This window comes from Gopherus evgoodei, chromosome 7 (genome assembly GCF_007399415.2).
Source record: "Gopherus evgoodei ecotype Sinaloan lineage chromosome 7, rGopEvg1_v1.p, whole genome shotgun sequence".
Classification (NCBI taxonomy): domain Eukaryota; kingdom Metazoa; phylum Chordata; order Testudines; family Testudinidae; genus Gopherus; species Gopherus evgoodei.
The window spans coordinates 123524938-123538714 of NC_044328.1; the positions used below are offsets into that span (position 1 = coordinate 123524938).

At 41.8% G+C, this 13777-nt stretch overlaps 1 protein-coding gene across 2 annotated transcripts in view; it reads right to left on the bottom strand.

Annotated features, from left to right (window-relative positions):
* Window positions 1-1161: 1161 nt before the first annotated feature.
* The window catches only part of LOC115655312 (monocarboxylate transporter 2-like), a 62027-nt gene continuing 49411 nt past the window's right edge, over window positions 1162-13777 (bottom strand). For both annotated transcript variants that reach the window (XM_030570617.1, XM_030570616.1), the window contains exons 4-5: window positions 8064-8939; window positions 1162-3677 (exon numbers count right to left, since the gene is read on the bottom strand). In XM_030570617.1, coding sequence (XP_030426477.1) covers window positions 3376-3677; window positions 8064-8939 — 1178 coding nt within the window. In that variant the 3' untranslated portion in view covers window positions 1162-3375. The remainder of the gene's footprint in view (window positions 3678-8063; window positions 8940-13777) is intronic.

The following is a 13777-nucleotide window of genomic DNA, read 5'->3' on the forward strand; positions in this document are numbered from 1 at the left end:
GTGCAGCTGACGCAGGTTGCTGGCCTACCTGCGTCAGTTGCACAGCGTCCATATCGTGATTGGCAGGTACATGGCAAGCACGTTCATAATAATCTTGTTAGGACATTACCTGAATTGCATATGGGTTTGGTTTAATTAACATTCCACCAAGAGCTGAGCAACAGGCATGGTGACAAGCAAGTCTTTTGTTCTGTTTGTTTAGCTGCCATTAACGCTAACAAGAGTTATGCACATGCATCAAAAGGAGATTAAAGACCCCAAGGTTTCTAAATACATCAGGGATCACAGCTAGCAAGAAGCAAGTCAGTGTTAGACCTGGTGATGCTTGCAGAAACAAATGGAAGAGATTGTGTAGTCTGGAGAAGCTGTATCACTTAAACCAAGGAGTAAAATATTTCCTCTTCGAAAAAGCTACAGTAAAGATCATTGTGGCTGCTATAAAGCCCATTGAAGTCAAGGGAAATCTTTCCATTCGGTTCAATAGGCTAGGAATCAGGGTCACACTCTTGTTCCCATTGAGGGCAAAGGCAAATCTATTAGGCGTTCATGCAATATCAAATGGAACTCACCCCCACCCCACCCAGCTACATTAAAAAACCCATTCATTTTAAAAACTATGGGTGCACTTAGGAACGCCAGACTGCATCAGCCCAAGGGTCTCTCTAGAGCACTAGCTTCTCACTGATAATGTCCAATACCAGCTGTTTCAGAAGGCAGTACATTAAGCGAAGCTGTATACACGGTATGGAATAACCTGCTGACCCTCAGTAATTAGTGGCTGGTTTATGCCCTGGGGTAGGAAGGTTTATATCCCTGCTCGAACTCTTGTTTAGTCTTAATATGTACTGTTATAATGCTCTATATTCTGGTTATCCATATAAACATCCAATCCCTCTATGAATCCTGCTCTGCTCTTCGCCTCAGTGTTACTCTGAGTTCCACTGGCTTTTGGAGTGGAAAAGGATGAGGCTTCGTCCCCCCTCTGTTTGCAGCAATCTATTCTTCCACTTACATGTAGCTGGAATGGATACTACTGTATGTGATGCTATCACCAGACTTAACAAAGGGAAAGCACAACATTATCCTCACAAAGTGACACTGAATCAATTACCATTGCTTTTTTTAAAAAGAGCTTTATTGAATAGCTTAAAGCTTCCAAATGACATGTGCTGTCAGGAAATGTTCTGGCACCTCCATGAATGCCATTAGTTTGGAATAGTTTTGTTCATATTTACATGACTGTGATAACGAGCATTTAAAAAAAAATCCAATGTTACTGGAAGGTGCTGTCCACAACAAACACAAGATGGTGCCTAAGAATGAAATCCTAGCACCACTGACTTCAATGGAAACAGCATTTCAACCCCACTGCACAGCCCTGAGTCCTGTGGAGGAACCTACAGTTCTGACCTATGTTTAAAGAGCAGCAGAGTACATAGAAAAGATTCATTTGTAAAAAGCCATCGTTCACAGCTAAGCTGTACTCAGTCTGTACCTTGGGTTTAATTAAATACTGTTCTCAGATGACAGAGCTACGAAATATGATTTTTCTCCAATATTTGCAGTGAGCTAGGAAGTCATTAATAATACTTAGGCCCAGGTTCTCAACGGTATTTAGGTGCCTAATGCCAAGGGAAAGGAATAGGAGTTAGGTGCCTAAATACCGCTTAGGACCTGAGTGTTGGTGTTTATACAAACCTTTACAGTTTAACTAATGAGCCCTCACAACTCCCTGTTGTAATTACCTGCAGTTTATTGATGGGAAAACATGTGGCTGGGGAAACAGATATATAGGACCGTTGAGGGTGAGTGAAACTCTATGGAAACCAGTGGCCTTGATCCTGCGAACCCCTGGGCTTAGCTTTATTCACGTGACTCGTCTCATTGAAGTCAATGGGACTAGCCAGGAGTAAAGTTAAGCATATGTGTAAGCACAGGTGCTGCCACACCCCCTGGCTTGAAGTGGTTTCCATTATATACAGGGTTTACACTTTGGTTCAGTGGCTCCCAACGCCCCGTGTGTAAGTCGTTGCAGGACTCCAGTTGTTCCCACTTAAGTTTTCCCTGTTGATTGACGTTGATGGAATTAACTTTTGCCCTTTTCTTGAAGGCTTAAGTGGTGCACAGGCTCATGCTGGTTCTCTACACAGGGTGAATTTCACCTTTGTTAAGTTACTCTGCTCATGGCGCCCGTGGATTTGGCTCAGAACTGTTTTCCCAAGGCCTTACAGCAAGTCATTGGTCAAGCTGGCGGCTGCCTAGCTCCAGATGCTCAGTCCACAAGACCACGTGGCCGATCAGGTACTGCACACACACAACCACGTACTGGCGCATACTGTCTTGTTAGAAGCCAAGGCTTCAATTCAAGCCGAATCTTTAAACCAAGCATGGCTTCAAAATGAAGGTGATTGGTATTAAGCCTAGTTAATTTTCCCTGTGAGGAAGGTGCATTAGTAAAAGTGCAGTGGCTAAATGAGGGTGGCATTTAAGCCTTCCCGATAGGTCCTTGAGCCCTGATCCAATACACACTGACGTCAACAGGAGTCTTGCTGTTGGTTTCCCTAGACACTGATCAGGCCCATAATGACAGTACTTAAATGAAGCAAAGAGTCCTGTGGCACCTTATAGGCTAACAGACGTATTGGAGCATGAGCTTTCATGGATGAATACCCACTTCGTCGCAGTGGAATATTCCTCTCTAACACAATTTATTTCAAAGCTCACTGCAGCCAGTGGAAGGTTTTGCATTGACTTCAGCTACATCTACACTATGATCAAGCGGTGTGATTCCCCTGCTCGTGTACATATACTTCCGCTAGCTATCATTGGGTTAGCATGAGCATTAATAGCAGTGTAGCCATGTCAGCTTGGGTGGGAGCAGTGGAGGTATGGCTGAGCCATGTTGAGTACAAACCTGCCTAAAACTGGTGGGTGTGTACTCCGTTCAGCTTACCCAGACCTCTGCTGCTGCTCCCCATGCTACCACAGCTACACAGCTACTGGGACTCATGCTAGCTCAATGAGAGCCAGCTCGAGTCTGTATACACGAGCAGGGAAATCACACTCCTAGCTCATAGTCTTTCATGGACATTGGAGCAGGCTGGATGCTTTTAAGATCCCTGTTGGTAACAGGAAATAGCTAAAGAAAAACGATGCAGCCCTCCAACAATATAGGAACAGGTATCGCACTGTATGTGCCAGCACTTCGTAAGAAGCTAGACTTTTTTTTCTTTCCTTTAGGCTTTTTTCCTAGGCAAAGCAAAGAGTAGAAATAGAGCAGTATCAAAGCAGATTTAGACATCTAAAGTCATGTCATTGTTACAGTCAATTTAAGAAACACAAAAAGCAATTTCCCAATCAACCTGTTAAACAAGCTTAGACTTCACTTTTGCCATTCACTTCTTTTTTTAGTCCCTCTTTTTCGTCTGTCAAAGGTTCCACCTCCGGACCATCCTGCATCTTTTCTTTGGCCCAGATATTTCCATCCTCTGTTTCTGTCCTTATATGTTTGTTGTCCTTCATGGTCTCTTCTGTCGCTTTTCTTTCCCTCTCCTCTTTCGCCAGCATACGGTAATTGTAGTAATTCATGATGAACAGGAATGTTCCTGCTAAGACCATCACAGCTCCACATTTAATGAACATGTATTTGTAATCTCCAAAAGTATCTATCAGTGTTCCTGTGAATTGCAAAACAGAAACATAGTTTAGACATAGTTTAGATGTGAAGGCAAAAATCAAAATATCTATGGTGGCTTCTGTTTCTGAACACTGTGATAGTAGCGCAGAATAGGATATTTTCTGTACTTTCTAATAACTTAGGCTCTGATCCTGCAAAGGCTTAGTATATGCTTAACTTCACGTCCTGTGAGTATCTTATTGAAGTCAACGAAACTATTCATACTGCATAATGTTAACCCTTGCTTAAGTCTTTGAGTGATGGAGGCCTTTCTTATGCACATGAAAAATAGAACTATATAATAAAATATTATAATTCTTTATTAACAGATATTTTGTGCTATTAAGTGAATTTAGGGCTTGTGCATAGTACCAAACTGGCAGCACCAGCTTCTCTCCATCACCCTTGCCATCATGCCTCTGCCTTCAACTGCAAGAATCACCTGATCCAAAGGCCACTGAAGTCAATGGGAGTCTTTCCATTGATTTCAATGGTTTTTGGATTAAGCATGGGATGAATAAGGTCCACCTAGCTGAGTCAGTCCCCAGCCTCTCTGTTGGGGCTGCAGATAATTATGACAGTGGCCTGCCTGTTGGGACACCTGGCCATTAAGATATGGGACGGAGACCCACCAATTCACTAAACAGCAATCAGGTGGCAATGACGTCCAGTCATTACCAGCCTTGCCTGGGCTGGAACTGATGAACTAGAGGTGAAAGGGCTTTCCATAGAACATGTAGCATTAGTTGCAGGGAAAGCAAAGAGGGTGCTGTCAATGTTAACCATTTTCAATTAGAGAGGCAAAGTGAGTGAGGTAATATCTTTTATTGAACCACTTCTGTTGGTGAGAGAGACAAGCTTTCAAGCTTACACAGAGCTCTTCTTCAGGTCACCTGTATAAGTTCGAAAACTTGTCTCTTTCATCAACAGAAGCTGGTTCGATAAAAGATATTACCTCACCCACTTTGCATCTCTAATATCCTGGGATCAACACAGCTACAACACCACAACCTACAGCTGTTTTCAATGGCAGGAAAAATGTGACAGTTTCATCTCAAAGGTTAATGCCTTGGCAATGGAGTTATGGAAACATTGAAAAGCTTTGGTTTAATTGACCTGTCAATGTTCTCCATTAAGTCAAATGTAACATAATGCAAACTTTGTTGAGACTGAGATGATGAGTATTAATGCCCGTGTATGGGAGCAATATGGACTGAATTTAACATCCCAAATCCTAATTAAAATAAGATTGACCTCAAGCATAGCCTTTTTAGTTCTTTCTTGCACTTAACAGGCTGTAAATAAGCTCTGACTTTTTTAAACTATTTTTTCTCTTTGAGAAGGGGAACCTTTAAATTACTTCCTGAGTGACAACTAATCTGTTGAAAATCTGGTGATTAATTATCCCAAAGTATGCTTACTCTAACTAGGTATTTTTTGGACACTAAACATATTTACTGATTGCAGAAATTATTATTTCAAGTGGTTTTGGTCACCAATCTGCTTTCTTCTATAGATATCCTGGTACACAGCTCTCAATATATCGTCTTATGGATGTTACTCGTGAAACATCAACCAAAGGCTAATTACAGCAATTCTTCCTCCCTGGTAATCAGGATGTTCTGGAAGTCTGTTAAATAGGTTTCAATGAGGGTTTTAATGAGTAGAGTATTGGAAAATTCAACAGTAGGATAGTCTCGCCTCTTTTCCTTTGAGAATAAGAAAAGCCATAAAACACACAGGGAACAATTTGCTTAGTTCATTAAAGAACCCTGCAGTGGGTTATTAAATGCCAAAGAACCAATAAATTTGTTGCTTATTAAAGTGATGAAAAAAATACTCCAAAACTAATATTACTAACTATTATACAGCACTATTTTGGCCTCATTAGCAGTTTTTGGCAATTAGCTTAATCTCTTGCGTAAAAATTACAGAACTTAGAAAACAGTCACCTTAAAACCTTCAATTTGCTATGAACTATGTCATGACTGTGTGAAAAGAGGAGCTGCAGCTGCTTCTGCCACACACTGTAAGCTACACAGTGAAAGGAAGAATTAAATTGCTCTGTAAAATGTGAGAGAACAAAGCTTAGTCAGCTCTTAGCTTTTTATCCTATGACATTCAACACCATATTAACTCTACCTTTCCCTTGCGAGGGCTGAGATTTACTGCCACGGAAAGTTGGGTTGTAAGCCGCTATCACAGTTTAACAGTTTTATATATAAATATCTGCAGAGCATCAAGCCTAGTTAAAAGTTGACGGCCATTCAGCGCATGTAAAGGTACTAGCAACGGACAGTTACCCTATCCAGCATGTGGGTGTGGGGCAAGCTACTCCTCCACGCCTCCACCACTCTCTGCTATTCCAGCGATATATGCAGAATAAATGGCAGCTGGGTGTCACGTACAAACTCATTTAACTCATGGCCACATGAGGTTTGAAGATGGGCCCAGAGAGGTGAAAAGTGTGTTAAATAATTATATTATGTAGATATTGTTTGCTCCTTGATGGGAAAGGAATTTACAGTACATGCTACATAATGTCCCAATATAAGGTCATTTTATTCACGGGAGAATCCTTCTACTGCCTGCCAAATGATTCTGGGCATTGCTGCAGGTTTGAACATGTATTGTTAGCATGGACCTCTGAGGAGAATGAACTTAGAGCTAGAGGTTATAAAGTAGGCTGCGTTTAGTCGTATCGCTCGCGTGTTTCGTTATAGGTATGTTCAAGTACTGGGCTGGGGCCAGCGAGAGCTGATAAAGGTGAGTGCCGCTCTGTTAGCTTTACCAGATGGAGCACACACAGTGACTGCAACCACCTTGCAAGCTGTGCACAAGTGGGACTTTTTGGTTCTTTCAAAGGTGCAATGAGAGGACAGACTATTGGAGACTGGGTTCTCAGTGTGTATGTGAGACGGAGGGTTGCAATCATAGAAGAGGTCCCCACATTTCCTTCCACTGACAGAAAATGGCCTCATTTTTGTTTGATGTCATCTTAAATTATCAATCCTTTATCAGAGTGGCACTTAGAGCTGTGAACAATTTAGGACTCTTACTCTGAATACTAGCTAACATCTAGGGCCCTCATCCTCAGTGATATTTAGGTGCTTAATTCATTATTCATTCATTATTTCAGTGGGAGTTAGACCCACAGCCTCAAAGGTATTTAGGTGCTTCGCTCCCTTTCCAAGAGTGCTATCACATGCACAGAGATGCTGCATAACTTTCCTGCAGTATTGATCCGGGGATGTTACGGGGTTTTGTATCATCATCTTGTAGTGCAATAAATTGTAATACGGTGCTTGAGAACAGAGGGAAAACAGCGTCTGAGGAAACTCTGTGACAAAGCTGGTCAGTGCTGACAATTTTGCCCCATATATCTGGGGCTAAGCACTTTACAATAACATAGGTCCCTGCTCTGAACTGCTTGCAGTCTAAGATAATACACAAACTAAAGTTTTTCATGTGACATATGAGAAAAGAATAAAGGCAGCCAGATCGCGTTCATATTTATTTTCTATTTTGTCAAATATTTTAGGAATATATTATATTTTTTTTAAAACTGTAAGAAGGAAAAGCAAAAATTCTCAAATCTATTCAAAATAAAGGATTTTTTCTTTTAAAAAACAGCCCGTTTTCTTCACTACAGTCTTTACAGCTGGAATGCTATTGGCCAAGCTGAGAGGATGAAAATCCATAAATGGAAGCGTGCCGAGTTCCTTTAAGGCCAGAAAGTACAGCTGCACATAAATTAAAAGCATACACATCTGTGGCAATATGGACCTGTTGTGTCCTTACAAACAAAAAAACATCAGCTAAGATCCAGGGGGCTTGATTCAGCAAAGGGATTTCAATGGGATTATTATCATATTTAAAATTAACCATGTGCTGGATAGCGGCGTTAAGCAGTCAATGCTCTGCAAAATAGAGACCCTGGCCTGTTAACACTTATGCATGTGAATAAGTTTACATATATGAGTAGTCGCATTGCGTAAAGCCACTTACACGCCTACGTGTTTGACAGATGATGCCTAAAAGCCTCAGCCTGCATCTGTGTCACCACACAACTGTTAGTTTCAATGGGAATTTTTCATATGGAACATATGCAGGTTCAGGTCGAAGGAACGAACATATGAGAGATGATCTTTTTGTTTTTAATGTTGCTAAATCCTCAGTAAGAGAAATCATGGAGGACAAATCTATTACCTTTATTACTCTACACATAATTATTTTTAAAAAAAAAAAAACCAAACAAAGTGGGATTGAAATGGAGAAGATGAAGTTAGCCCCACCCCTCTGCATCCTGTATTTATCTCAGTACCAATCTCAGAATTAGATCAAACGCTGACATGTCACTAGAGTTATAGTATAGAAACATGCTCACCTCCAATAGGTGGTCCAAGAAGTATCGTGCAACACTCCACTATGGTGACAAGGCCAACAGCACTTGTGAATCGCGCAGCTCCCACGAGGTCCATGAGGGTTTCAAAGAGCATGGCACAAACCATACCAAAGCCCAAGCCAAAAAAGACAGAGTATATGACTAGACCCGTATAGCCTGTGGCTAAGGGGCACAGGAGATGGCATGCACCATTAAAAGCAATTGAAAAGCTGAAAAAATACTGGATCTTTGGCCTCACCCATTTACTGTTGGCAATAATTCCAGTGATGGGTCTGGCGATCATGTCGACTATTGCAAGGATAGAAAGGAGGAAGGCTGCTGAGTATTCATCAATGCCAAGGTGCTTTGCGTAAGGGGCCAAAAAAACAATAGGGGCAAAAAATCCCAGAAACATGAGCACGTTTCCAATCAGGTAAATCAGGAAACCTCTGTGCTTAAAGAGGGAGAAATCAAGGTACTTATTGAACTTCTCACAGCAGTCTTTGTCCTCCTCGTCTTCTGTTCCGCTCAACAAACTGACAGTTTTGGGAGGGACCATTTCAATGGAGCTGTTATTGGGCTGCTCTTTTACAGTCTTTTCAGCTTGCTTGATGGTTTGTTTCCGAACAGGGTCAGCTGCCATTCCAATGGGCCTGAAGAGAGCCCCAGCCACACAGCAGTTCAGTAAAATTGCCCCAAGAATAAAGAAACTGCCCCTCCAGCCAAAATTGTCAAAGAGGAACTGGTTCAAAGGAGCAAGGGTAGACAGCATTACGGGGCTCCCAGCCATGGCAAGGCCATTGGCGATGGGTCTCCTTTTCAAAAAGTATTTCCCGATGATTATCACTGAAGGCTGAAGGTTAAGAGCAAGGCCAAATCCTGTAACAGAGGGGGGAAAACAGTGACAAACGGTGTAAACTATACCACCAATTCCTCCATTCGGAATATGGCTCTGTCTAAATCAAGGGTGAGATCCTCATTGCCACTCTGGCCACCTTTATACCAGGTGCAAGGGCTGGACTGGCGTGAAGTGGCCCTAAAATCCCCAGCTCTGACCAGGGGAAGGCTTCACCCGACGCAGGGACGGAGGAAGACAGCCCTAAAGCTGCCTCCAAGGACCCCCTTGACAAAGAGGGCATGCTGGAAGCAGAAGGCTCAAGTGAGGCAGGGACCATGTTTTTGTTCTGCATTTGAACAGCACCTAGAGCAGTGGAGCCATGACTAGGCTCCTAGGTGCTTATGATAATATAACTAACAAGAAGTCAGGTCAGCGGGCAGTGCTGAGGAGATGCCAGGCGGTGCTGTGGCCCCTAGAGTAACCTGGAGACACTGCTGTCACTTTGCAAGGCCCCTGGTGCTGTCCAATTTATACCTGGGGCCTCTTCAGCCCCCCCGAGAAGCCCAATATCAGGAGGGTGCAAAGGTGGCTTAAAGCCACTTTCCAAGCCCCTCACCATGGGCTGAAAATCTCACCCTTATAGTAATGGCTCACAGAATATGGAAATCTGTATCCCTAAAAGACCATATAGAAGTGTACAGGTCCCATGTGCTTTTGTCCAGACACAACAGCTTGGCATGGTAACAGTACCCATTTATTACAAAAACACTATGGCTGCTTTATCACTGCTAGCATATTATCATGCTTGCATAATAATATTATGGCCTGGTCGCTGTGACTTGATCACACACTCTTTAGTGACCATGCAACTAGACAGACCTGGACTTGACTAGTGCTTTTGACTTTAAATCCAGCTTTTGACCATTTTCTGGTGCTGAAGTCGGCCTAGTTAATATAGCTGCTGCTAAACTCATTCTGGCAATGAGCAACAGAGAATGGTATTTAGTAACCGCAGTAGCTCCATCAGAAGTCCTGTAGACCACTGACCATCAAATGTCAGCGAGGATGGTGTGGTCTCTGGCTCAGAGCTGTAGAGCAGCTTTCAAGTGGCCGTGATCATTCCTGAATAGAAGAACTAGTGCTTATGGGCACTTGCCTTTTTCACTGAGAGGAGCTGCAGGACTTCATTCTCTCCCCACTGTTGTTCAACCGCCAGAGGGGAGAAAGGTGTGGAACTTGAGGAGTCAAACTAATTCGAACTTTCACTTCTTTGACAGCACAGAGGGCTACATTACCATGCTGGTCAAGGCTGCTTTCTTACCATCAATCAGTTGCATACATACAAAATGGGAAATGACTGCCTAGGAAGGAGAACTGCGGAAAGGGATCTGGGGGTCATCGTGGACCACAAACTAAATATGAGTCAACAGTGTAACGTTGCTGCAAAAAAAGAAAACATTATTCTGGGATGTACTAGCAGGAGTGTTGTAAGCAAGACACCAGAAGTAATTATTTCACTCTACTCTGCTCTAATTAGGCCTCAACTGGAGTACTGTGTCCAATTCTGGGTGCCACATTTCAGGAAGGATGTGAGAGAGTCCAGAGGAGAGCAACAAAAATGATTAAAGGTCTAGAAAACATGATCTGTGAGGGAAGATTGAAAAAAATGGGTTTGATTAGTCTGGAAAAGAGAAGACTGAGAAGGAACATGATAACAGTTTTCAAGAATGTAAAAGGTTGTTACAAGGAGGAGGAAGGAAAATTGTTTTTCTTAACCTCTGAGGATAGGACAAGAAGCAATGGGCTTAAATTGCAGCAAGGGAGGTTTAGGTTGGACATAAGAAAAACTTCCTAACTGTCATGGTGGTTAAGCACTGGGATAAATTGCGTAGGGAGGTTGTGGAATTTCCATCATTTTTAAGAGCAGGTTAGACAAACACCTCTCAGGAATGGTCTAGATAATTACTCCTGCCAGGAGTGCAGGGGACTGGACTAGATGACCTCTCAAGGTCCCTTCCAGTCTGATGAGTCTATGCTCAGATACCAAGGTGACAGGCAACCTTATAAAAACTTGACCAAATGAATCAACTCTTTCCACTCACATGCAGGTCTCTCCCTGGGCATCCATGCATTTGCTACATCCAGGCTACTCGATAATATACTCCTAGCTGGGCTTAGATCAATGCCTAGACATTGCCCAATAAATAAATGAATAAATATGGCCATGCCAGCATTATGCCATACATAGCATTTGGTATTTAACCACTAGAGGGCAACGTGCTTACATGCTTGATTAGGCCTCACATCCCAACCACTGGAGGGCTGTGGCATTCCTGCCCACTGCAGAAGGGCAAGTAGACCTAGAAATCAAGTGCAGTAGCACCCATCGCTTCCACTGTTGGTTAATGTGCTGATGTGAGCAACTTAGCCAATAGATTAAAAGGCCTGAGCTGTCCAGAGCACATTAGATTGTAATAGCAAAAATGAGCTGCCACTGCAGCTCCGACTAATGTAGAAGGGCCCTAGAGCTAGAGATGTTTAAATTAAAATACACTTTTTATTGTATTTAAACAAAATAGCAATAGTAATAGTATTATAAATCTCCATAAGTAATTCAACCACCTAACTAACCATTAGCTCTCCTATTGCATGAGCTGGAATCTGTTTTCTACCCCCAACAGATGTTAAATGTTTAGCGTTGGACGGTCAGAGCATTCTTGGGTTCTTGAGGATACCAGTAAGAATCTGTTCTACTGAAAAGATCTTTTTAAGCATCTGTGTGCTGCTTTCTCTTGCAAAATAAAATGATATAAGTAATATATATTGGTCTTAAAGTTACATTTAGAAATATAACATGCATTTTCCACCCTAGCCCTTAGCTAAAGAATGATCCCCTGTAAAACAAAATGGAAATTTCATCCTTGAATTGGAAAATGTGAATCTTGAAAACAGCGCCATGCTGATTTTTTCCAGTTCGTTAATTTATATAATTAGTTTGTTTAATTGTGGAGTACCTGATTAAGCATATCACTTTACAGAATAAAATGTAGGAATGTCAAGGTCCTTCAAAATAATTAAGGAAAACTATTGTTAATAAGTAGCATTAGCTGCACAGAATTCCAATGGTGTAGTGTAGCTCAAATTCCACATATGCTATGATAACCACGGTGGTGTTAAACAATTGCTTTCCAACTGTCAAGCTTCCATTTAAAAAATTTTTTTGAAATATTTTTGAAAATTCAAAAGAAATTACAAAACAAATACATGTTAAAATAACCTTAGGGCTATATCCTTGGTAGGAAATTCAGACATAGTTATGAAGCACAGTCCTTAACTTGACCTGATGGATCTAGGGAGTCCATAAATGTGATGAGACTGATCCTGAGTTGGTACAGATTGCACAGTACGCACAATTGCGTGGGAAAAAAAAAAAGCATAAGTGAGACTTACAGAGTATATAGTTCTTCTGCTGGCTCTCAGCAGTAGCTGACATAACCCAATTATCATAGAGACCTGCACAAATGTTGGGTTAAGGAAGTAACCGCAGTTTAAACTTTTCCAGCCTCTCTCAGATGAGTCTCGAGAGTTATCATTTATTTTAATGGATTGTCTTTCATAGCAGCAAAGAGTCCTGTGGCACCTTATAGACTAACAGACATATTGGAGCATGAGCTTTCATGGGAATCTACAATATGCATTGGCCAAAATAATCACTTTGAGGAGAATAAAAATTAGGTAAGAAGCCAACTATCCATTTAACCAAATCAATTAGAAACCTATATTATCTGACCATTAATTTACAAGCGATGCAAATTAATTTAATATAACCTCACTCTGTTCCTGCTAATTAGGATCCGACAGTTTCAAACTTACTGACTAGATGTTCTAATTACTTTAATCTTTTTGCTAATTTTATTCTAAAATATTTATATCCATTTTCTTCTCATTTGCTATCACAACAAGAGGGATCCCAGACCTTAAATTGATCCCAGCAGATGGCATTTTCTTCCAAATAAATCAGAGAGGCTGTATCACTGTGGCCTACAAGAGGAGGTTGGAGATGAAGAGAAGTAATTTGAGCATGACGGAAACCATCCTTTCACCTCATTAAATATACTCCAATTATTATGAGAATTTGTGCATAAAATGGCTTTATAAGGAGCCTTGCTCAATAACTACTGTTCTCTGTTACGTATCAGTAAAGGCATGTATGTCTGTACTGTAAACACACCCTGTGATTGCAGCTCAAGACAATATATCCAACCAAGCTTTAAACTCATTAGCACAGGTCCTGGCAGGGTGTGTTTCAGTACAGGCTAGTCTACGACTAATACAGGGGAGTCACATCTTACGTGGAGGTTACGTTCTAAAGTTAGCGTGTAAGGTGAAAATCATGTATAGTCAAACGCTCATTGAGTGGAATGGCAAGCGGAATCACCCACGCTACAGGTACAGTATTTAAACTGTTATTTTTCTCCTTTTTGTTTTGTTTTGCCAAGTGTGTATAGTTAAAATCACGTAAATTAAATGCGCCCATGATGCGATTCCACTATACTCAGGGCTGCGGGGGGGGTTGTACAGCCAGTGCTGCAGCTCATACTGCCACGGCTTCGGTATTCCAGGACCCGAGCTAGCAAGATTAGAGCTAGCTGGAGTTGGTGCACTCTAGCTGCAATCACATCCTGTGATTACAGCATAAACATAACCCAATGGGCTCGATTGCAATGGCCTCCGAGGAGGTGTGATTTTCCAAAGAGCACAGGGCCAGATTTTCAAGTGCCCAGCACCCACAGTCAGAGCCAGATTTTCATAAAAAAGCTCAATACGCAGCATGCTGCAGTCTTCTGACATCTCCTCAGTGTCTGATTCAATGGCCAAT